The sequence below is a fragment of the Halyomorpha halys genome, unplaced genomic scaffold (assembly GCF_000696795.3).
Source record: "Halyomorpha halys isolate HHAL.00 unplaced genomic scaffold, Hhal_1.1 Scaffold769.1, whole genome shotgun sequence".
NCBI lineage: Eukaryota > Metazoa > Arthropoda > Insecta > Hemiptera > Pentatomidae > Halyomorpha > Halyomorpha halys.
The window spans coordinates 170,155-195,248 of NW_027112617.1; the positions used below are offsets into that span (position 1 = coordinate 170,155).

At 32.2% G+C, this 25,094-nt stretch overlaps 3 protein-coding genes across 5 annotated transcripts in view; all 3 read right to left on the reverse strand.

Moving 5' to 3' along the window:
* The window catches only part of LOC106686052 (tetratricopeptide repeat protein 12), an 18,221-nt gene extending 16,284 nt beyond the window's left edge, over positions 1-1,937 (reverse strand). For both annotated transcript variants that reach the window (XM_014429158.2, XM_014429159.2), the window contains exon 1: positions 1,684-1,937. In XM_014429158.2, coding sequence (XP_014284644.1) covers positions 1,684-1,816 — 133 coding nt within the window. In that variant the 5' untranslated portion in view covers positions 1,817-1,937. The remainder of the gene's footprint in view (positions 1-1,683) is intronic.
* A 3,730-nt stretch (positions 1,938-5,667) lies between these two features.
* On the reverse strand, positions 5,668-15,638 carry LOC106686056 (tetratricopeptide repeat protein 12). Its single transcript, XM_014429163.2, has 5 exons — positions 15,425-15,638; positions 11,596-11,796; positions 7,358-7,506; positions 5,841-6,084; positions 5,668-5,761 (listed from the first exon to the last, which is right to left on the reverse strand). The coding sequence occupies exons 1-5, from the start codon at positions 15,489-15,491 to the stop codon at positions 5,718-5,720; spliced, it is 705 nt and encodes a 234-aa protein (XP_014284649.1). The 5' UTR covers positions 15,492-15,638; the 3' UTR covers positions 5,668-5,717.
* A 65-nt stretch (positions 15,639-15,703) lies between these two features.
* Positions 15,704-25,094, reverse strand: part of LOC106686057 (uncharacterized) — a 61,005-nt gene continuing 51,614 nt past the window's right edge. The window contains exons 2-7 of one of the 2 annotated variants that reach the window (XM_067050404.1): positions 22,580-22,600; positions 21,686-21,873; positions 19,184-19,329; positions 18,933-19,101; positions 17,686-17,883; positions 15,705-17,108 (exon numbers count right to left, since the gene is read on the reverse strand). In XM_067050404.1, the coding sequence (XP_066906505.1) occupies positions 16,843-17,108; positions 17,686-17,883; positions 18,933-19,101; positions 19,184-19,329; positions 21,686-21,873; positions 22,580-22,600 (988 nt within the window). In that variant the 3' untranslated portion in view covers positions 15,705-16,842. Of the gene's footprint in view, positions 17,109-17,685; positions 17,884-18,932; positions 19,102-19,183; positions 19,330-21,685; positions 21,874-22,579; positions 22,601-25,094 lie in introns of both variants that reach the window. The other variant, XM_067050405.1, reaches the window with a different exon arrangement.

Consider the following 25,094-nt stretch of genomic DNA (forward strand, 5'->3'; position numbering starts at 1 on the left):
GTTCTACTATTAATGAGAATAATGCCGCAGCGCTAAAATGATGAATTGCTCGAAGGAGAAAAAAAAAATTCACTCACAGTAGTGGTATGCGCATACCGCTCGTCGTGAAGCTCCGCCGTCTTCAGATTTCGATGATTGGTGAGTGAGGGTCCTGAAATAAACCCCAAAACTTCTTATGGTGTGAGCCGGTGGGTGCCTCTCTTTATGACAGCCTCTAGACTAGGACTCCAGCCAGCGGACTGTAGACTGTAGGCTCCCTTATCAGTCTGCCTAAAGGCCTTAATCCCATTGCACTTCGCAATGTTGTTGTGTACGCCGAGCCGTAGCGATGTATTTCTATTATACTCGCATCATAACAACTTCCTTATTTAACTATATTTACGTGATGAGTTCTAATTACCAACAATTAAACAAAAAATAAACTTATAATTAACAAAAAAATAAAAAACCAATTGGAAGTAATAAAATTAAACTAACGAAAGAAAAATGTACTTTTGGGCTTTAACACTATCACAGGCTCTTAACTCCCGTACACTCAAGAGATAAACCCTCAACTGATCCTATTCTATTGAAGTTCTATGAGCTCAAAGTGGCATAGATACGAATCAGGTTATAACGTCAACACCTAAAATATGGTCCAGACGGAAACCACGCATTAACCGAGGCCGTGGCATCATCTTTGCAACCCTAAATCAGAAGCAGTGTCGGTTCGAATACGGCCTTATAAGACTTTTATTTCGTGATGAACCCACTAATTGATTCTGGACTTTCCCACTGTGATTAGAATTGGTTGGTTAACTGTAGGAGCACCCGTGTTAGAAATGGGGTACTTATTTCGTCCAAAAAAGTTATTAGATTAGTATTTTTGGTAGAAGGAGTGTAATGGAGAGGGTAATCGAGCAGAAAAAGTGAGGCCAGATAGGCGGACCTTATTTACTTTTCATGGGCGTGGTAAAGAATTAGGAAAAGAGTACAAGCCAATCACTGGCTGCCTTTTGTTGTACTCTCGATTACAATGGCGAATATTTCGATTAACCACAACGTAAACCTTCCTTTCGTAGGCGTTGTCTTTTCGGCATCACTTTTGCATTGAAGGAGAGTGGGGTTATGCCATCTCCCTGATTAGTATTATATTTTTACTACTTTAATTGGGTCAGAGCAGTCCACTTTCTGAAAATGTTCGATGTTATCCCACTACTGGAAAAACCTTGAATTCTAGTAACAAGAAATCCTTTACCTCAAGATCCTACACCTTTATTCGAAAATTTAATTTTAATACCAATCTGATAGCCTATGAGGTCATTGGGTGAGAGAGTTCAGCTGTCACTTTGGTAACCTCATAACTGTTGTTGCGCCGGTTCGATTCCGGCCTGAGTGGATTGACTTTTATTTCTAGGTGGCTCCACGGTATGAAGACTCAATATTCACACTCTGGTTAGAGTTGGATGGAAACCTGGAGGATAACTCCCCTATATGTTAGAAATGGCTAGGAAGAGGGAAAATTTTTTTTTTAAAGTCTATTGTATCAAAGGAAGAATACCATCCTTAAATATGGCTTGGAGCTAACTGAAATGTAGATTGTGGTTCGTTACAGTAATAAGTAATGATCTTCATCAAATATGTAATGATTAGCTTAGCGTTTAACGTATCAATTAAGTTTTATCAATATACCCATCAACTGACCTAGATAAGCTCCGCAATTGTCAATCGCGAACATTTTGTCTGGATCTGGTGGCTGTTCATAATTAGGGATTTGAAAACATGGACCTTCAGAACATACTTTGTAAATCTCATTAGTATTATCATCATCATCCATTGTAGGATACCTTTCAAAATGGGTTTTGTTTTCTGAATATCGTTTTTATTAAATAGAAACTAATCGGTTGAAACTAACCTACATCTAACCTGCTAATGAAAAAATAGTTTTAACTGTTTAACTACGAAATCATATGTGCAAATTAATGGTTTACATCTGCCTGTAATATCTGTTATTTGTTTTGTACGTTCTAACTAAATACGTTTGTGACTAAACACCAATTTATAAATCTTTAATATTTTTTCTTAAGGAATATAAGAACAATCCATTATAAGATGCGACAGCGTCAGCACTAAAAAACCTACCATGCATATATAGCGTACAATAGGAATTTACTCCGTACCTGAGTAGTCAACTCGTGTTATCACCTGTCTAAGCTTATTTTTACTTGTTATTTTCTTTCATGTATTGAATTCCTTAGACCTCTAGCACACGGTAAGAGTTTTACCGGATGGTTTTCTGCTGGAAGTTTGATTCGAAAGAACATTTACACACGAACCGGATTTCTAGCAACTGGTTGGCACTTGTACTACTTAAACTTCTTAGTCCTCTAGTTTCTACCTTGTATAGAAGACGCCTACAATGTGGGATGTAAAACTATTACTGACACCATCATAAAAGCTGCTACAGCATCCATTCCGATTACCCTGGAAGATATTACCAACGATATCTACGAACGCCTCCCTGGCTTCAAACTGCTGCACCGCCTCACCAGGACACAGCCCGACGGGGGAAAAACACCGATTGATTTGCTGAAGCTGATGACTAAACATCACCTAAAGATAGCAGATATCAGAAATCTGGGTGCCATAAACCACTGTCGGTTTAGGGTTTCCCCATTCAAAGAGGACGGCTGCCCAGTTCAGTGCAGGAACTGTTTGCAATACGGGCACATGATGCGGTATTGCGACCGGAAAATAATGTGCCTGAGAAGCAGCGAAAATCACGATCTCGCCCAGTGTACACTGACTGGCCCACCGAAATGCACCATCTGTGACAAAGGAGTGCCCTGTGAGGATGGACCTGATGGAGAAGAGGAGGGTCAGGAGAGAAGCTCCGGCACCATCACCAACGCAGCCCAGAAGACAACTGCCTAGCAGGATGGTCCAGAGTAACATCGCCTAGTCACAGTGGACGAAGACGAATTAATAGATAAAAAGAAGAAATATAATTTTTTTAAAATATATTTATTGAAATGTAAAACTTTATATTACATAATACATTTAGTAAAGATGATCTTAGTTAAAATGGAGCGTTACTGGCGTGTAGAGCAACTACCCATTGGTAGCACTCTAATGACATTTTACATTAGCTGTTCTCGTGGCAATCTTCTTTTCAGACGCTTCGGAGGATTGTCAGGAATGGAAGAGGATGCAAGATTAGAAACTAGGGGGTTTAATTGGTCAATGACATGTTTACATCACGCAATTGTTTGTAAACTTTTTTAGATTTGTGTTGTACCCCTGTAGATAATACCCTCCCTCTGTTGTGGCGGCTGTGGGGGTTCAAAATTATCCACGTTTCGCCTTCCATAGGGGCTGGTAAAATCAGAATAAGGGTAATATTTTTAAATGTATACAATATATAAATACAGATAAAATAGGAGAAAATAATCATAAATAATAGTCAAAATTAAACTTAACATATATTTTCAATAAACTGAATCTAAAACAAAAATAAAAAACACATTGAAAGTGAATATAAAACTTCAAAGTTATTTAAATCTGTACTGCTACAACCCTTGTAGTGTTAAGGGTACTATACTTTGTAGGGGAGTACTGTATCTAGTTACTAGATCAATGGTTGTGCTAAGAGGTGATTTGTTCAGAATGACGCTCAACCGCCAGATTTTTTCCCAATTAAAGATACCCACTTTATGAGGCTGGATGAACCCCAGAAGGACTCCAATACCCACACGGCTGCAGTGTAACAGGAAATAATTATCTGCCCAGTTGGATTCGAACCCGGGTTCTTGGAGAGCATCGAGCCTTAACATAGTGCCACCGCGCTCCCCGAATGTAAAACTTAGAAATGAAAAATAAGGAATTAGGAAATATAGAAAGTAAAAAAAAAAATTACAGGATTTTCTGTGACTGTCCATTAGTAAAAATTATTGATACAAACTAATGTGTGTTGATTCATAACACGCTCGTCTGTGTTGTGAGTCAACACACATTATGGGATGACGAGCCTCTGAAGCTTGATAAAATGAGCCATTGCGCCTATAAATATCCTATTTCTACCGAGGAATACTAAAGATGGAGCTGGCCAAAGCCTCGTTGGAAGGAAGGTTTTGACTGTAGACTAGTTCCAAGACGATTGCACCCTTCATTATTATTTTTTTAAATTAAACGACGTTTTTCTTTAGGCTGGGTATAGATCGATTCTAGTGATTTCTTTCAATTGTATATAACATAAATTCACAAAACTAATTAATAAATGTATTATAAACAAAAAAGAAGCTATTGTATTTTATGAATTCATTATTATGTAATGAAATAAAAAACACTCCTAAGCATATGTTGGCCCCAACACTAGTGCAGTCAGATTTCTTATGATTAAACGTTCTTTTGGTATCATAAAAAATTCGAAATTTATCAGTTGATTACACTAGGAGCTCTGATTTATGTGCAACTAACTCTCATGATTTATTGAAGATTTGAACATGAAGCTCAGCCAAAATTTTCAAAAGCTACTTTTTGTGGAATTGTGTAATTTACGACACAAGTTTTACTGCTTTCTTGATAAATTAAATAAAATAAACATCAAATTAAATTTTGGTACGTTCACTATTTCGTATCATGATTGTGGATAAAAGGTTGTAATTGCTAAAAACTTTTGACGCTTTTAAATTTTGAAGTAACTATAATATGAAATTATGTCATTATTGGTTAAGATGTTTTCCTATGGAGAGTGAGCAAATGTAAAGAAAGTCTTTTGGTCCCTAAACTATTTTGTTTCAAAGCGGTTGTTGACAGGTTGATATATCGTAAAAACCACTCAGGGGCTCTATATGACTACGGACAAAAGTTTCAATGTAATAATTCAGTAATAATAAATTCTGTCGTTTTCTCGTGAAAAGAGTCTAAGGTCTCTTCTCTTAGACTCTTTTCACGAAAAAACAATTTACATATTTTATACACTTGAATAATGTGAAAATTTGTTCCGAGCTGCAATATGCACTGCTTCATAAATGAGTAACCCTACTCAATACTAAAATAGTATACTGGTATTTTAAATTTAGCCGACTTATTTTTTTTATGAAACTTAGGTTGTCTAAATTGCTTGTACGCTCTATAGGCTTTCTACGTATTGTCTTGAATTATTGCATATTGAGCATCTTTTGAGACAGTATTGTATTGGTATTCCGTCTACACTAGTATACGTAGAACTTTACACCACTTCGGTCTCAAAGACGTCTTTTAACAGTTTTCCTATGGTCGCCACATTTATAAATGACCTTATAAAGACTCGTGAGGACAAGTATCGCTTATTTTTCCGTTTAGAATGATAGAAAATGCGCTACGAGTTCAGTGTGGATGCTGGTCTGGACTGAGATCTAGGTTTATAAATAATTGAATAGAAGGCATCTTTGAGACCAAAATCTCATAAAGTGGACTATGTTTTAGTATTGAATCTTCTGGTTAGTCTATTAGTCTCGGTAAGGTTTTTTTTTTTACAACCAGAAGTATATTCCAACATTAAATTTCTAAATGGAATCTTAATTCTTAATTTACTATTTCTATATAGTACAAATGCCTAATGTGACGTTATTCTTTAAAATATGATGACTAGAACGTAGAATATTGGATTACACAGAAGGAAAACAGTACTAAACAAAAAATAATTAATTAAGCTCTAAGTTAATTATTTCACAAAATAACAAGCACTCGGAGATACTTCATTTCTTCGACAATACAGGCGTTGTCCATTTCTGTTGAAGATCTGCAAAACACCAGCTATGATTAGTTGGTTTTCCTCTTTAAAATTAACTCAGACTTTTAATAGTAATCTAAAATATAACCTTTAATTAATTCAATTTGATTAGGGTGTGCTTCACATGCTTCTATAATTGTTTCGTCCGATTTTTCATATTCACCGAGCTTATAATGAGCCTCAGCTTTATACATGAGACCTTTCAAGCTGCTTGGTGTGATGCGTAAAGCCATATCAGCATCCTTTAACGCCCGTTGGCAAAGACCAAGTTTTAGAAGAGTTAAAGATCTGTTGAGATACAGTATGCTTCTATCCCTCAAGGCATCAAGAGCCTAAAATAAGGATTGGTTATATATTTAATGCGATATTATTGGCCATCAATACAATTTATCATCATTATGTTGACTTGGTTGTTCTTTAGGTTCATTTCAATATTTATATTTTCATTGTATTAACTATAATTGTGCCTCTACTCCCAATCTTGATAGTATGAAAACTCCCTTTAAAAAGGTTATAACTGACATTTCTCTAAACTATTCCAGGATTGGGAAACCATGTCTTTTTTATCTTTGACAAAATAAAGGATTTTTTCAGTTTCACTACAATCTCCATTGCTTGCAACAGCCAGGTTAGATCAGAGTGAAGCATTTTACGCTGAAAAATAGTTTTGTTAATTTTAGTTGTTAGAACCTTTTTAAAGGGAATAAAGTCCTTATTAAAAAAAAAATATTACAAAAAATTAATAATGAGATTTTATTGCTTACTTTCACTAACTGCAATATAACATTTACAGCGCCTTACTTTGAAATATTAGGAATTATGAAGGTGCACTTTACCAAATTGCTAGAAATAAGATAATCATTAGAACGTAAGTTAGATTATCTTCAAATATTTTTCTATACATGTTTGTAATGAGATTGATCGTAAGGCTGCGATTGAAGAGAAAAGTATTCAAAATAGAATAATTTAAACATTTGAAATAATCAGGCACTTTCTTGACCGTCGTTTTATTCAAAACCCCTTGATCGAATTTTAATGTTATGGAAGTCACTCCACGCAGAATTAATGCTCTGAATTTCATAAAATAGTTTCTTAATAGTACAAAATTTCGTATCTCGTTTTTGAGTTGTTGAATATTTCGATGTATTTTGAGAGTGACCGCTTAAAGCTCACAACAGAAATCAGAGTTTCCTCTTATTTGAGACAGAATACATAGATTAAAACAAATTCCAGCTATACCTGCATTTTTCCAAGCACCGCCCTTTTTCGGTCTAATGTTACTGGTCTAATAGAATACTCCTCAATTTAATTTTTTCTTTCTAGAATAAAGATATCAAAATTTTGTCCAATATGTTAGTGATAAAATAAAGTTAGAAGTAGGCATATTGAAGAAAATTCATTAGTTATTCGGATTGTACCAAAATATTTTTCTCTGCCTTACATATCGGGTTTTTTTATTGATAACCACTGTTCGTTGCTCCTTGCTGACAGGCAATGATTGCACTGGCATATTACACTTGATATTTGAAAACCTATGTTGCCAATAAATTGTATTTCGTTTTATGCTTAGTTATAAATTTAATTACCTGCTGATGATACATTTACCTTATTATAACAACTTAACGCTTTATCATAATCTTCTCCCCTGAAAGCTTTATTTCCTTCTTTCATGTGCCTATCAGATTCTACTTTATCATATCTTCTCTGCTCTGCCCTCTGAGCAGCATCAATTTCAACATGCCTCATGAACGCTTCTAATAATACAAAAAAGAATTATATGTTATGAAAGAATAGTGTATCTCATCTAATAAACATTATCCAGAGGATAAAACAAGTTTTATAGTTATATGATATTATAGGTATGTACTTAACACTCTTATAAAAATAAAAATTGATATTCAAATGAAGCGACAAGGTACAGAAGGAAGAAGCAGTTTTCCAACTGGAAGGTTGGATATATATACATTTTCTAAAAACTCTGAGATAGGTATCAATTCTTTTTTAATGTTTGAACATAAAGTAAAAAATGTTTACCAGGTATAAAAGTCAGTATAAATTCCTCACTAATTTTATTGGGCACATAATCGCGTGTATAATATATTAGGCGTATATAAATATAACATTATATTTAGGGGCAAGACATTTTTTAAATGTAGCTGTGCTAAAGAGAATATATATGAGCATTGAGTTATAGGAGTTGGAATCATTCAGTCTGTCACACAAGCTCACAATAAGGAAAAACTAACATAAGGCGTAATTGCACACACAAAAATATTCTCTATAACTGAAGTTTCAATGATATTAAATTGATTTTAATCTAGACGTTATCTGTGATAGTTGCTTGAAAATTTTACATCATGAATGGGGCAAAATGCTTTATTTAATGGAAAATATGGATCTTGAAAGTGAATGTACGGACTAGTAGCTCAGTCTTTTGAGCACTTATCTGGAATAAAATGATCCTTCTTCTACTAAATATTCCATTTGTTTAACTTGTTAATAATATTAATACAGGGTAGTGTAGTAAACAGGTGCACCAGTCATTGAACATAAACGGGCAGATGAAAAATTCTCATAAAATTGTTTGAAATAAGCCTTATGTGTTGTAGAAAATAAGTTTTATTATTTGATTTGTAAATATTATTGTAAATAAAACAGTAGATGGCGAAACTGTTTCTCTGGCATGGACGGGAGACAGAAACCCAAGAGGAAACACTGAAAGAGTTATTAAAACCCCACTTTCCTCAATGCACCTTTGTAAATAAAGGGGTTGAGCCTAAAAGGGAAAGGAAATAACCATGGCCAAACACAAGAGCCCAGAAAGAGCCAAACAAAATATTCACCACAGACAGGATAACCTGCTGGGCTATTAGCACCTTTAAACCATATAAAGTGTCTGGGGGGATAAAATAATTCCTGCCCATCTGATACAAGGGAAAGGAAAGCTTTTTTAAGCACTGGGTAGAATATTCAGGGCAAGTTATGCTATGGGATATATCCCAAAAGTATGGAGAGAGACTAAAGTAATTTTCATCCCAAAAATTGGCAAGCCTAAGGATGACCCAAAGGAGTGTATACCAATAAGTCTCTTTTTCAGTTATAATTAAGACAATGAAAAAAGTAAGGTAATTGATGTATACATAAGGGGTTCAATAGTTCGGAATTCCTCACTACATCCATATTAGTCACCCTATGAAGCGGGAAAATCAACAATTTCAGCGCTACATTGTCTTGTTAAAAAGATGGATAATTCTCTTGATAATAAAAAAATAGCACTGTGAATTCATGGATATAGAGGGTGAATTTGATAATACCTCACATGATACAATAGGAAAGGCTACCTGGAGGAAAGGAGCTAGTGAAGCAACTGTCTCTTGGATAAATGAAATTCTAATAAACAGAAACATTATAGCAAAGGTAGGAGAAACAGAGTTAAAGATAAAAACAGCTACTGTATGTCCACAAGGGGGAGTTCTTTCTCCGCTCTTATGGACCATGGTGGTAAACTGTCTCCTATATAAACTAACAAACGAAGGATTTGAAACTATAGGTTATGCAGATGATCTGGCTATAATAATAAGAGGCAACCATGAAGCAACTTTGATAGAGAGGATCCAAATAGCCTTGAGGGTTACTTGGAATTGATGCCAAAAACATGGATTGAGCATAAATCCAAGCAAAACTACCATTGTACTCTTTACGAGGAAGAGGATTCTTAATATAGAATATTACAAACTGGGAGGAGTACAGATCATACCATTAAAGAGGTGAAATACTTAGGAGTAATCCGAGATCAGAAACTCAAATGGAATCCCCATGTAAACAGAGTCGTATGGACGACATATCATGTACAAACAGAGCTTCCATATGGACGTATAAGACTTTATATGGAAAAAAATGGGGAATTAAACCCCATGTCGGAATGGTTATACACAAGGTGTTGAGGAGAGGGGTGTTTCGTAAGTGAAAAACCGACAACTTCCCCGGAGTTAAATGTTCGCTGGTTCGGGTTAAATAACATGGAGGACCTGCAATAAATATCACACACAATAAATAAAATAAAATAATGAATAAAATGAAATAATAAAAAAATGTCGAAATGCGCATATCGATAATAATAATAATAAGAGTATAGAGTCGGAATGACTGCCGGCGAGTTGGTGAGAAACAGCGCCAGGTAACCTAACAACTCCAACAAACGTTGACTGCTGGCGAGTAGATAAAAACGTTCCAAAAACAAACCAGCTCCAACACAAACTTGGCTCAACAAACAATGGTGGCGGAGCGTCCGTGAATCAGTGACTCCCCGTCTCACCGTACCAAAGTCTCCTAAGATCGCTGCAGTGCTTCCTAAATATTCACTGCTCAATGCCTCATCCGCGGTTATACAGACCCTGGCCTTCCGTATCGTTGTGAGGTGCACTTGCTTCACCTCAGCAATGTATTTATATATACCACCACAGTAAACCTCCTTATATCCCTTATTTATATGTGACAAATTCAAATACAAAATTACTTATTTATAAAAAATAAACATATAACTAACAAAATTGAAAATCAATTGGATAGTAGACAGAAAAATTAACCTAAACAGAAACGAAACTTTTGGGGCTTTAACACAAGGGTTATAAGATCCCTGATAACCTATGCATCGGAAATTTGGTGGCCGAAAAATCCGGAGGGAGGGAGGGAGGGTATATAGATGAAGCAGATAAGGAAGGAAAGAGAGAGAGCTATGCTATCTTCTTGGTTGAGGCTTTTCTATATTGGAGGGTCTATTTCTATTGGATTTTCTATTTTTTTCTTTGTTAAACCAGTATTCATTTTTCAGGTGACCTGGTTTTTTTCAAATAAAGCAGACTTTTAGACTAATGTTTGACCTTTCATGATATATTTTTAATGCTAGTTTGTTTCTATTGATAGTTTGTTTCTATTTTCCAATATCGGGTTAACAACTGGATCATAACTTTCTTCAGTACCTCATAATTTTAATTTTAAATTTTTAGCATTCTATTTAGAATTTTAAGTTTGTGAATAATGGACAAGTTGACTGGGATGAATTTTGTCATGATTGGGAAAACAAACTGGACTTAAAAATTTCATGTAAGACTAAACATGACATTGATGAAGCCATAGAACACCTTACTGAATCAATAAGAATTTTCATATACGACAACCAGTAAAATTAATTATACCTTACAGACTAATTTGCCACAGCACATTCGCATCTTCTTGAGAGAAAAATGCAGCACAAGATCAATGCGGCACAGGACTAGATACCCAACATAGAAAGAATATTATACTCAATGGACTAACCAACTAAAAACAGAACTTAGGAAATTCAAAATTTAACTAACTTACCTGAAAATCTTAAGACTACTGACAAATATTTATGGATGACCACTAAGAAGCTTCTCAACTTTAAAAATTATAATTATCCTCTCCTTTCTGTATCTCAAACATGGACAAAATCGAATGAAGAAAAATCTCAGATACTTGATCAGCACCTTTCTATAACCTTTGAGCCACACCCTGATATCCTTAATCCAATCCATATCAAATACATCAAAGAAGAATTGTATACTTTGACTTTGACTTCTGTCAAAACATCCCTGCAAAGTGGGGCAAAACGTTGGCTTAATTAAAATAGTTATTACTATTTGAGTTTTATTTGACCGCACCCGGACCATATTCCATTTATTATTATCATTATGATTTTTATGTACAGGAAACTCATTTGTTGGGTTTTTACTAGAGAGGAAAAAAATAGAAATGTACATATATACAATGAACTCTGGTTCAGAATGTGTTTAATTCAAAGTCTACACAATAAAAATTGAAACCTTGAGTCATGGTACTTGGATCCTCCTGTTTTTTATCATTCAATGCGTTATGGTTTATTATTGTTCTGTCTGCTTTGACATAACTTAAGTGTTCTTTGATTTCAGTGCCATCTTTAACACGTCCTAGTATTTCTTCTGCTTTTTTTAATGAATGTTTCACTTTCTTAATATCATTTGATGCTAGTCCTTTAATAATCTTAGCTGTAAATAGTAAACAAATTAATTACCTATAATACAATTTTTTATGTAAAAACAAATTATTTGGACCACATTGACTCAGTTAATACCAAACAATGCTCTACTATATACATAGTTTGCCATGTATAGATGATTAAAATATTATGCAAAATTAGAAAATATTATTTTTTTTTTTTTTTCAAAACAACCTAAGTCAATTTTTTCAATATTGAAATAAGCATTGTTTCCTAAGTTAAATTGGTCTCCAAATCCGATTAGTGATAACTATTTTTTTTAAATCTAACTAAATGAATGTGAAACCTTGTTGAAAAATATGTTTCTTTACAAAACTTACAATACAGGAAATTTTCTTTGTTGTGAAAACCTGTTCATGTTATTGTCTAAAATAACAAAAAGATGCCACCTGTGTCACCCAGGTTTTGATGAAACTTTTTTAGTTGAATTCAGGCCTATAAATTTTGGAAAAAAAAAAGAAACCCATCAAAATTATCAAGTATTAAGCTTGATAACAAGGAAAAATTGAGTATAATCCATCAAATTAGGAGCTGTTTTCAATTTTTGTTTTACAATAAGTTGATTTATGGGTTAAGTATTAATTTTCATAATATTTTGATAACTTTAAGGTTTACCTTAAGGTATGCACTTTTCAAGTTAGAGTAATAGCAGGTGTGAAAAGACAGGAAAGTGCAAACCATATGCTGCCCCATTTTGTAGTTTCAATATAATGTTTTTCCTAATTTAAATAAATGCATAAATACAGTAGAAATATGGTACATGAGTACAATTACAGACAGGTTTTGGCTTTCGCAGACTATATTGACCTCATAGCAGGCTCAAATGAAAATTTAGTGAGCCACTATTAAGTGGAATGCTGAACTAGAAAGAAAAAAAAAAAAGCATTACACGGAATATAAGGAATAGCTCAAGATAATGCACATAGGATGTGAGGTAGAAGAATTGATAATTAATGGTATGGAAGAAAAATTGCCTTTTTTTACTTTCTCCTTTACTGCTTGGGTGAGGACAATATTGTAATTGAGTCAATTCTTCAATTTGTAATTTTCACAAACAGATCTGTATATTTTTGAGCCAAAATCCTAATGATCTTTCTTATGCCTTCATCGCCATTTGAGGAACAAGTCCCTAACAATAAGAAAAGAAACTGTTACAAGGCCCTGGCTGGCCCAGTGCTGAAATATAGATCAGAAACCTAGTATTTCTCTAAAAACTATGAGAACAGTCAGTTAGCAGATGTGATAAAAAATCTCATTAGTTTTTTGTGGAAATATTGTAAGAAAATGAATGACAGTGCTGATACAGCTCAAGAGCCTAAGAGGAGAAAAAATTAGTTATTTCACCAATTGATGACTTTACTAACTACAGTTCTTTCTTAAGAATAAAAAAAGATGACTGTTCCTGAAGTTATAAAAATTCATTTTTGAGATCTTTCAAGTAATGAAAAACTGTTGTTTTATCTTCTGTAAGAAAAAGGTTCAATTTTCGCCTAGACTATACAAGGGATACAGTAAATGTTATTAAAAAATCAATATTGAAGTATTTAAGGTGCTCGTACTCCCTCTTTAGTTTATTTTATTTGAGAAAAATCTAAATTGTTGTTTCTTTTTCATTCAGAGCTCCATATCATTAAAACTATAAAAAAAAACTTAAATTAAAAAAAAAATGTAAATTTTTTAAAATACGAGCTCTAATAGAAGTCTTTATGTTTAATAGTTCTTGAGGTACAGTTTTTCCAAGAGCAGTATGTTTTCTAAATAATGAAAAATCAATATTTTGTAAAGTAATTTGGGCAAATATTATGGAAATTGCTGCTCCTATGAAGAGGAACGTTATCAACTGAATTATATTACATTAAAATAGTTTTAATTTGGGTACTAATTGGCATCTGTACGCTTCCTATGTTACATAAGTTCCCGAAATTTAGTTTTTCATAAAACAAAAAGTTTTTCTGTACAACCAGAAATCAAAATTAGGCAAATATCATGAAACCACTACTCTTACTCTTGTTACTACTTCTTGAGAATTAATGAACATTTGTACATCATTTGTAGGAGCAGCAGTTTCCATGATATTTGCCAAAATAAATTCATAAACTATTGACTTTTTATTATTTGAAAAAAAATAAAATAAAATGGCTTTTTGAAAAACTATATTTTGGAAACTATTGAACATAAAATGTTCTTTAAGGGCTCTTATCACAGTAAATTTACTTTAAATGAAGTTTTATAAGGTTTTTTTAGGTAGTTTTAAAGATATGGAGCTCTAAATGAAATGTTAATTTTTTGTAATGTTTTGAAACAGCCACTATTTTTTGTCCCTCTTTCCCCCATCAATGGTTGGCAGAGTCATCAATTTTGAATATTTATACATACATATTAACTATGCATAATTTCCATTAAAATAATAAAAAACTGGGGTGAAATAACATTATTTTTTTCCCTGGGCCCTTGGACTAGAAGATTTACATTTTTTTCAGAGAACTAGATTAGTATATATCTCATCCTTGGTAGATTGAGGTGGGTTAGAAAAGTGGTGAAGTTTGAAGAGAATGCTTTTCCAAAAAAGGTATTTCTAGAGCAGATCCATTCTAATGTGAGTAAAAGAAGGTTTAACCTGTGGTTAGAAAAGAGCATAGCGAAGACCTAGAACTAGAATTTATTTAATAGGCTTATTTAAGCTATTCAGTTTTTAATGTACTTTTTATGTTTGTGAAAATGAATGGTTTTTATTTCCTTATGTCAACTAGTTTTAAAAACCTGGATGCGCAAATACATTTTGCAACCACTGAAATTATCTCAAATATCATGATTAATATTTCCAATGAAGGGGATATAAAATGTATCTTCCACATCCTTCCTCCGATAATTTTCTAGACAATGCAAAACTATATGTAAAGAATCATCATTCGAGTTGAAAAAAATATCAAGATACACAAATACATATAATACTGAATAACATTTATTTTCAACAATAAACATTATTATCACAGTGCAATCTTTTTTCATCAAATGCATTTTGGTCTAAAATTTCTCGAATAATGATTGTCATCAAATTTTTTGTAGAAGAGAATTTTAAATAGAATGTGTAACTCTCAATATTTATAATGAATACTTATGTTGGTGGATATAAAATGACTTTTTTCCGATATTTAGAAGGAGGTGTATATCCTTTTCCCCTCTCTTACGTATGGTACTACCAAGAAGTCAAATTTTCAGAATACTTAACCAAAAACTACTTTTTGAGAATAATAAAGATGAGAAAGACAATCTTTTGGGAAGACATGATGGGTTTTAGTTAAAATTGATAGGTTGCATGAAATCTCAGCTCAGCAACACATTATATATGCGATGCCTCCAACAGTTGATTGAGGAAATGCTGCTTTTTTTTTTTCTAGTTTAACCAACATTTTTAATGGATGATGTTAAGAGCATATAGCTATGTGAGCAATACTTTTTAGAAATAATAGCATATTAAATCTTCATTATATTGATTTAAGATATAACTGCTTTCTTAGAACTTACTATAACCTCAAACTAATAGTGATATAGTATCTTTTACATTTTACATTCAACTTAAAATTTTATACTTATCCATTGAAAATTTGAAAATTAACCTGCTTGGTCTGTTCTAGCCACAAAACTGTTCCAGGATTCTTCATCAAATTCATCTGTCATGACCATGTAATAAAGCTACTGTGAACAAAGTTTACCTAGCAACCACCAAACTAATTGATTTTATTACTAAATGAATTAATTAAAATAATATTAAATGTTTTCTAAATCAAGTATTGATCATGAGTATAAAAGGATGTTTGCTTCAATTATAGAAAAAAAAAAACATATGTTTATTTCTTATTCTGTTGTCTACAAAAATGCATTTACAGTTTTGCTCTATACAAACAAAGTTCAAAAAATATAACATACATACAAAACTTATCATTAAGTTCAGTCTTAACTATGAAAACATTAAACATCTTCTTATCTAGTAATTGTATTTAATAAGAAGATACTACATTTACTTCCTTCAACTTCTAAACAAACTAACTTAATGAATTAAACATTTACAACTAAATATGTTTAAATAATGGCACAAACATTTTTACAAATAAAGATATTTAAGTTTTTTACAGTCTTACATATTTACAATACAGTTATTCTATGTGATATTTTTACTAATAGTAAATCAACTTAACTAAAACTGTACCAGTAAGTCATAATTTATTTTTTAAACATTTAGTCTATGTGTGTTTATTAAATAAAATTAATCATATACACACACATTTGTTACAAACATGTTTTAATACATTTGGCTTATATATATATGCTAAATATTGAAGTATGAAGATATATATAACTACTGCATTTGATGCATTACTTTATTATTTTTTTAAAATTTATTGAATACTGTTAAATTTTTGGCTGAATTCTAGGACCTTAACACAGTGGAATATTTTTGATGTAGTGATAACAGCTAGCCTCATTAATAAAGAATTTCAGATTACTAAAATTATAATAATTAGATGATGGTTTTAAGGCATGATGAAAATGTTGTGAAATTTTTAAGTATCATTCAAGTAGTATTTATAATGAATTTTAGTGCTATTGAATGAATTAACAGAATTAATTAATTTTCTATTATAATTTTGATGCAAGCAAAAAATAGTGATTCATTTATAAAGAATGTTATGAAAAAGATTGTATTATTTCCCAACTAAAGAAACTTTTTTATGCTATCATTAATTTCTTTTTAACTTTCCCACATTTCAAGTAGGAATGCTGAATTAGGGAAGGCTAACATCATCTAATCATTTAATTGGTTGAATACCATTGGTTACTTGTAATGAAAAAAATTAAAACTTTTCAATTTCATTTAGAGATTTAAAATTATAATTTCATTGCAATTTTTAGATATAATGTTTCTATTTTGAAAATTTAAGTGAGAGCTAACTGTGAATTCCCGTGTTTATGTTACGTTAAAATTAAAATGTACATCCTACTTATCTACTTAAATATTATGTTAATTTGAATATGCTTATCTATCTGTATCTGTATCTCTTGGATCCTCCCATTTTATACCTCCAGACGTTTCATTTACAGCTATTTCAGAATTATGCCCATGGTGATGTCTGAGTCTATGCTCTCCTGTCAGTTTTATTCCAGAGTATTGAACCTCTGCCTCCGGAAATTCTCTTGTACTCAGTTCAATAACTGGATAGATTTGACTGAACGGTTTGATGAATTGCTGTGTGTTGTTATCAAGATTGTCCACTAGCGTACTTGGAATTGGTTGTTGGATATCTGCACATAATAAAACAAATAAAATAGAATAACCTAATTGTGACATTACTTTAGTTATACAGGATCTGAACTGATTTTTTTAATGTGACATAAATTGAGATAAATTAAAAATATTACAAGAGATAAATTAATTAAAAATAAAAAGTGGAACTTGCACTTGTGCCAAAAAGAATTTTTATCTTAACTAAAACTTTAAAACTTTAGATGTAAAACATTGTACTTAAGACAATCTATTTATGGGTCATTCTCAAAATTTGTTGCTATTTAGCTATAAACATTTTTTGAAAATTAAAGTTGATAGATTCAATTTTTATTTTTTTACTGCCTTCAATGAATGCTCTTAGATAGTATCCTGAAGTAGACACACATTCATATAATAGTTTTTGTGATATCGATTTTTAAAAAAATTCTCATTATTTTACTATTATCACATCTATTATGATAATAAAACCCAACATAGAGCCAATATTTTGAACATTTCATTTTTAATCAGGATCTAAAGAACCCTTTAGTTCTATTTTATTTAATACAGGTGAACTATAGAAAAAATATAGTAACTTGTATAGTAGACACTTACTGGCTTCCTTAGAGCAATTCATCGACATGAATATTTTTGATGCAGGTAAAATAACTCTATCTTCATCTTCAACTTCAACTGATATACCAAAATTTTTTCCCAATTCTTTCCAAGCCTTTACAGCTACCTTCACATTCCACTCTGTCCAAGCTTCACCATAGTATGAAATCATTTGGCTGTCTAACAATTTCCTCTTTACTAAAAAAGAAATAGATAAAAAAAATATATATTAAATTATTTTCACCCTGGATAGAATAGGTCGTGTCGTGGTAGTATTTATTTATTTTAGTAAATTTTTTTGTTCGATAAAATCGAACAAAAAAATTCCGATGTTTCCGTTTTGCTGAAAATTCCTGTGAAAAGGATTTGTAATCTAGTGAGTTCTAAGTTGTCGTATTGGATAGGGCCTATTGAACTCAGAAGTAACTGGATTTTTTTCGTATTACTGGTAAGGTTTTTAATTCTGGCGTAGTTTTCGAAATGTTCGAGGTATTTCTCCACTGTTGACTCATATCGTTCAAACGATACGACATTGCCATTACTATCAACTGTTCAACAAGAATTTTTTGATTTGAAATAAGTGTCTTAGAGAACGTTTCTAAAAAACTTTTGAATTGATTGTCATCCATTGTAAAGTGTATGTATAATGAAAACGAAGATACCTATAGTACGATGAAAAACGTAGCGAGATGTATGGTAGACGGAAGTTGGAAACGATTGTGAACGTTGATATTACAGGTTTTGATATTATTATAGGTTTTGGTGATAGTGATAGGTTTGATTGTAATCACTAAAGTAAACGATGTTTCAATCCTCGTCGCCAATTATTACATATATGTCCGGGATTTTGTAACACAAGCGTTTTGGCCAACACCAAAAAAACAAGAAAACATATTTTATAACACTTAACTTTAACTACTCATAATACCATTGCCCGGAAACAAGATAAAGATACACAAGATGCTGTCACCAGCATCAATGCAGAGCTTTTGCTACCAACCAAATGAAGAGTCAGGTAAACCTTCTGAAAAAATTCTAAACTGTCAAGTTCGTTGCCCATTGAGTTATTCCACTTCATAAGTTTATTAAATCAATAAAAAGAACAACTTAATGCTCTTTCTATTTTTCGACTGTTACTTTTATCTTTATTTTATTTCTAATAACTTCCTTATCTTATTCCTTAAAATATTTTTAGAAACATAGAAATGTATTTAACCAAAAAAATTAAAGATGGAAAGAAAATTTACCTCGATGCTTGCGGAGAGCTTTTGTGTACCAGTAAACCGAAACTCTCAATTGTTTTTCTTCTATTGGTAACTGAGCCCCTGGCGTGGGGAAATGAATATAGTGCTTTTTATCAGTGATATCTCCTCTACCTGGAGCACAGTCCTCCACCAGTGGCATTGTGGTATTACCCTTTTTAATTTAATTAATTAATAATAATATAACAAATATATTTGTAGAATTAAAGGAGTTCTTTGATTAATTGGAGGCTTACTTGAGGAAGTTTGTAAAGTCGTAGCTTGGCCCACTGGATGCTGAAGGTTGACCCTTGTCCAGGGTTGGGAAACGTAAGATTGAAGTACAGGTTCATTTGATGCCCTTTATCCCAGAGTTCTTCATCAGTATTGCGTGGTAACTCACCTGGATAATTATATTTGTAATTAAAATTTCATAATCTATAAAAATTTAATTTCCTAAAAAAGAAAATATTGTTTATACATCCTTAATATCCATAATTAAATGTAAAACATAACTATTATTATTCTTTTAAAATTTGATTTATACAGCTAATTGAAATAAAAGCAACATTTAAGTAAAGTAATATTGAGATATATGATGATAATATTTATAGGAATTTGTGCAAATAATTACATTGAGTTCTAACCTAGTTTTATCTTAAAATATTAAGAATGAACATGAAAATTTCAAACTTCATGTATAAACACACGCACGCACGCATGCACGCACATACGACTACTTCAAAGATAGAGTTCTGTTTTATTTTTATATTCTTAGGAGATACAAGGTGACTGGTGGTGTCCCACAGGGCTCGGTATTAGGGCCTCTTCTGTGGAACGTCATGTACGACGCAATCTTCAAATTGACAATGTCGGAAGGAGCCACAGTTGTGGGATTCACAGATGACGTTGCAGTTGTAGTGGCGGCGAAGCACTTGGAAGAAGTTACCCTCATCGCAAACCAGGCTGTTGCTACGGTCCGAGGCTGGCTGTCTTCAGTAGGCCTACAACTTGCAGATCACAAGACCGAGGTTCTCCTAGTAACTACATTATCATCTTATGATATGCTATCTCCTAGCACGAAATTCGTTCCCAGTCTTGCTTAGAATACCTAGGAGTCACAATTGATGCACGTCTCCGCTTTAATGTTCACACGGAGTATATCAGCGCCAAATCTGCTAAAGTAGCATCCCTTTTGTCACATCTTATGAAAAACGTGGGATGTCCCAGAGAAAGTAGCCGAAGGATCCTTGCCAGTGTTGTTCCCTCCATTATGTTATATGCAGCCCCGATTTGGAAAGGAACGATGGTTACTAAATCATACAGGAGAAAATTGGTTTCAGTGTACCGCAGGGTTTCTTTAAGGATGGTTAGTGCTTTTCAAACTGTTTCCTACGAAGCGGTGTGCGTGATAGCCCGAATGCCGCCTGTGGAACTCCTTGTTGAAGAAAGAAGCAGGCACTATGGATGATGCTTACACGTGTCCAGAGAGGGAGAGTGAAAAATAACCATTGACCAGTGGCAGCAGCGTTGGGAGGCTGTAGATTCCGGAAGGTGAACTCGCAGGTTAATCGCCAGCATGGTGTAGTGGATTTTTACGTAACCCAATTGTTGACCGGACATGGATGCTTTAGAACCTACCAGTACCACTTCAAACTGGACAACACTGCAGAATGCCCTGGATTTCAGACTGTCGAGAAAACCGCGGAGCACGTGTTTTTCACTTGTATTCGCTTTTCGGCAGAAAGAAGTGAATTGGAGAGACTGTATGGAGGAAGCATCGCACCAGAAAACGTATATACGTATAACTATATGCTACTTTCAGTCTAGCACTGGAACGCAGTGAAGAGATTCACCACAGTCGTCCTCAAGAGGTTGAGAGAGGGAGAGAGGGCTAGAAGACAGGACATGGAAACGTGAAAACCATGTGAAGAAATCGAGGCGGCACTCAGCCATTTCCCTGCATGAAGTAATGCTTACCACAATCAGTGGTTCCCAAACTGGATGCCCCAAGTATATGCCAGAGGTGACAAGATGCAACAAGTGAATGCCACTTTCCCAAAGTATTACAGAAAGAGTAAGAAAAAAAAAATTAAAATGTCAAATCTACAGTGCATTCCAGCCAAACCCATGCTACCTAAATATTGGTTTTTATTATTTTTTTAATATTCAACTGCTCTAGCGATAATTGTGCACCACATTGTTTTTAGCTATTGAAGGGTAGTGTGAATATTTTTTAGTTCAAGAAGAGTGCCATGAATGTTTTTAGCTCATGAAGGGTATTGCGGTGAAAAAAATTGGGGAAATGCTGATCTTTGTACCTTGTTATAAGTTGCTCCTATATTTAAATAATTACAAATTAATGAATTTAACATTAGAATTTTTATTGAAACTATGTTATATTTGATACATATATATTTTTTTGTTCGGTAACATGGGAAAAAGAAAAACACATTGGATCAATTCCATTTAATTGTTTCATAATACGGTGATAGGGAAGACGTACAAGTAGGGAAGACGGTTGGGGGGGGGGAGGGGTGTGTGCAAGAAAATACAAAGGGGTGTCAGCAAAAAAATACAAATAAACAAGAAATTGTTTATTCGTGCTAACGTTTTGACCTGATTTTCAGGACTTCATCAAGGAGCTTTAGGCAGAGATTCTGGCTAAACTTCTTTTTTAAGTAAACTTGTTTTAATTTAACTAATTGCAATCACTAAAATTTTAAAGTTATTGTGAAACCAAATTATTTAATACTTACAACTGGGATAAACACTCTGAAGCTCTGTGTAGAAGTCAGAGTTCCACTGGGATACATTCATTTGGTGCTGGATCACATGGAGTATCATTGACTGTTGCTCTGTCGGCTGGGGTGAATTTTTCACATCCTTTCGGCCAAGGTAGCGCAAAACTTGCTCTCTGATATTCTTGATTCTCTGTTCCTTATCCCTATTAAAAGAATGTTTTTTTCAAAAGTTTTAACTATTACAGCTGAATAGCACAAGTATATCTAAATATACTCTAAAGTACATATATTTTCTTCACCAGATTGTTTTAATAGTAAAAAAAATGAGTGAGAATCAATCGAGTCAATCAAGACCATCATATGTTATTACAAGGGACACTTTAAAGCTTCTTTAGCCATTACAATTAAAGCATAAATACATATTCTGGATAATTTTGAATTATACTAACAAAATATATGCTGCATTAAAAAAAGATTTGAATATGGCGTTAGACCAAAATATTTAATTTTGATGAAAATCTTAACAGCTCTAACCCATAAAAAGTCAGAGGCTCAGTACTTTATAAGGATGTCATTTTTTTTTAAATGCTTTTTTAAATGGTTGTACAAGGAGGTGATTTGTTCATAATCACGCTCAGCCACCAGATTTTTCCCCAATGAAGGGTACTCACTTTATGAGGCTGAGTGGACCCCGGAAGAGCCCTCTGAACCCAATGGGTTGCCTCACAGCTTCAGTAACTGAATAAATAATATTTGCTTCAGCTGGATTTGAATTCAGGTCCCTGGAGTTAATAGCTCTGTGCCTTACCCCCCGAACCACCCCGTTCCCCCATTTAATTTTAATACATGATTTATTTTGAAATTAAGATTTTTGGGACTTATTCAATTGATTGACCAATTGAAGCATACCTTCCACTTATGCCGTCCCCACTGCAAATAAGCAAAACATAAGTATCCAAAAGAACACACAATTTTAGAAACAAAAATTAATGAGTCTTAAGAAAAATTTAAAATGATATTGTTATTTACTGGAAGATTGTTATTTACTGGAAGATTGTTATTTATTTGTAGATTGTTTATCAATATTGTTATTTATTTATTTTTTTAAAATAATTTAAAGGTAACTGAATTAGGTTTATCTAGCCATTAAATTAATTCTAAAAGAAAAAAAAATTGCATTATTTTTAGTTGTATATACTTTACACTATTAATTTATTTAAACTTAATATTTCAATTAAGTTTAAAAAACTACACTTATTATCAAGTGCAATTCTTCAATCATGTTTTCAGTTACCGAGAGTTACTTTAAAATATGTTAGAAGATCGCTGATTGACTGTGTGTAATAATAAAATAAAAGTAGTTTGGGTGCAGTGAAAGGAAAAACTCAAATAGTGATTAAACTATTTATATTGAGCCAATGTTTTGCTCTACGTTGCAGGGCTAAAAACAATACAAACACTTAAATGAAAAATTCAAAAGATGTACAGTAAAACGTAAAAACTAAATAATAATAATAAAAGGTTATAGACAATTAATGAAAACAAGGTAAAAAATGTACCTTTTGAGACTAGAAGTCAATCCTAAAGTTAACTGTTGACAGGATGTTATACAGATGTAGTGAGGATTGACAGTTAAAATACGTTACATTTGAAATTAATTTTAAAGTAAACAGTATTAGAAAATATTAAAAATAGGCAAACATTAAATGATAATATACATAATAAAAAAACAAAAATGTGTATATACATAGATAGAATATACAACAGAAATAAAGAATACAATAAGCATAACATGTTGAAGAAAAGGCAATATACAAAATAAATAGGGGTACAGTGATGTGTACATTATATAATAGATACATTAATAATAAAGTAATTGAGTATACTTACGTTGGAAGTAACATATGAATATAAAATAAAAATGAGATATATAAATATAAAAGAACAATAATTTTATTATTCTTATTTAATTTTTACATTTCACTGTACATCTTTTTCATTTTTCATTTACTTTGTTCATTAATGTTTACATCATTTAAGTGTTAGTATCTTTTTTAGCCCTGATGAAGTCTTGCGACGTGGGATGAAATGGCTCAATATAAATAGTTTAATCACTATTTGAGTTTTTCTTTGACCACACTCGGTCCATTTTCCTTTTAATAAAATATGTTATATGAAGAAACTATATATGAGAAACATATCAGTAGAATAAAAGTGAGAAACTGTTAGAAAGCTGTGCAGTTAGTTTAAAATTTAGTGAACAAAAAAAACAAACAAACAGTGAAATCAGAATTTAAACATGCAATTCATGCAAAAGTGGCAGTGACACTATTATTTTATTGTAAAGAAAAAGGTACAAGTACAAAAATTTTAAAGTTTAATAGGACCTATAATATCTTTATATTTATTTAAATTTTGGTCTATTTGGGCTACCATTTAAGTGTGAGAATTGCTTTCTTTCTTTTTAAAATACAATAATAATATGAAATATAAAATTAAAAAAAACAAAATTTAAATAAATTATTATTTTGTTTATAGATATGCAAATATTTTCATTGAAATTTTACTCTAATTTTACTCTAGTAAACACTTTAGGCTAATACTAAATAATGTAAATTTATTAAATAGCTAAATTATGATTATTTTTTTTTTAAGTAACCTTTCACAAAAGAACACATTGAGCTTATTATAGTATGTAATACTTAAAAAAAAAAACACAATAAACTTTATTAACTGATATTCTTGTATTAAAAATATTGCTCAACATGATAGTCAAATATTACATGAATACATAATGTTCATTAAAGAGAATTGTATTTAAAATTAATCGAACATTCGTTGCATACTTAAACATGCTTTTATTTCTAAACTAATAAATTGTTTATAATGATCATTAGTACATAACAATTAATCAATCACAATAAATCTGATAAATCAGTGCATTTTCAAAATATATCACACAAAACCAAATTGAACCATACCTTCCACTTATGCCGTCCCCACTGCAAATAAGCAAAACATAATTATAAGACCTTCACCTTTAAAGTTAAATATTTACAAATATGATATTTAAATATAAAGTTTGGCACATTCAGTGTCAATTTTTTAATCTATCTCTACTCTAATTGTAAGATATGACTCACACTGAGCCTCACAAATTCATCTACATATACACATAAAATTATATACTCCTGGAAAAAATTAGCGCATCACTCCATTTTTCATATCATTTGATAGAAATCCAACAGCTTCTCATATTATAATGTTGTCTTCAACAACACCAATAACAACAGTAACAAATACTGGTTAGAGTGAGTTAATTTAATTCCAATAAAGTAATAAATAAACAAATATAGAATACAATGTGATGCACTAATTTTTTCCAGAAGTATACTTGCTTAGCGGGATTTAATTAATTTTAATT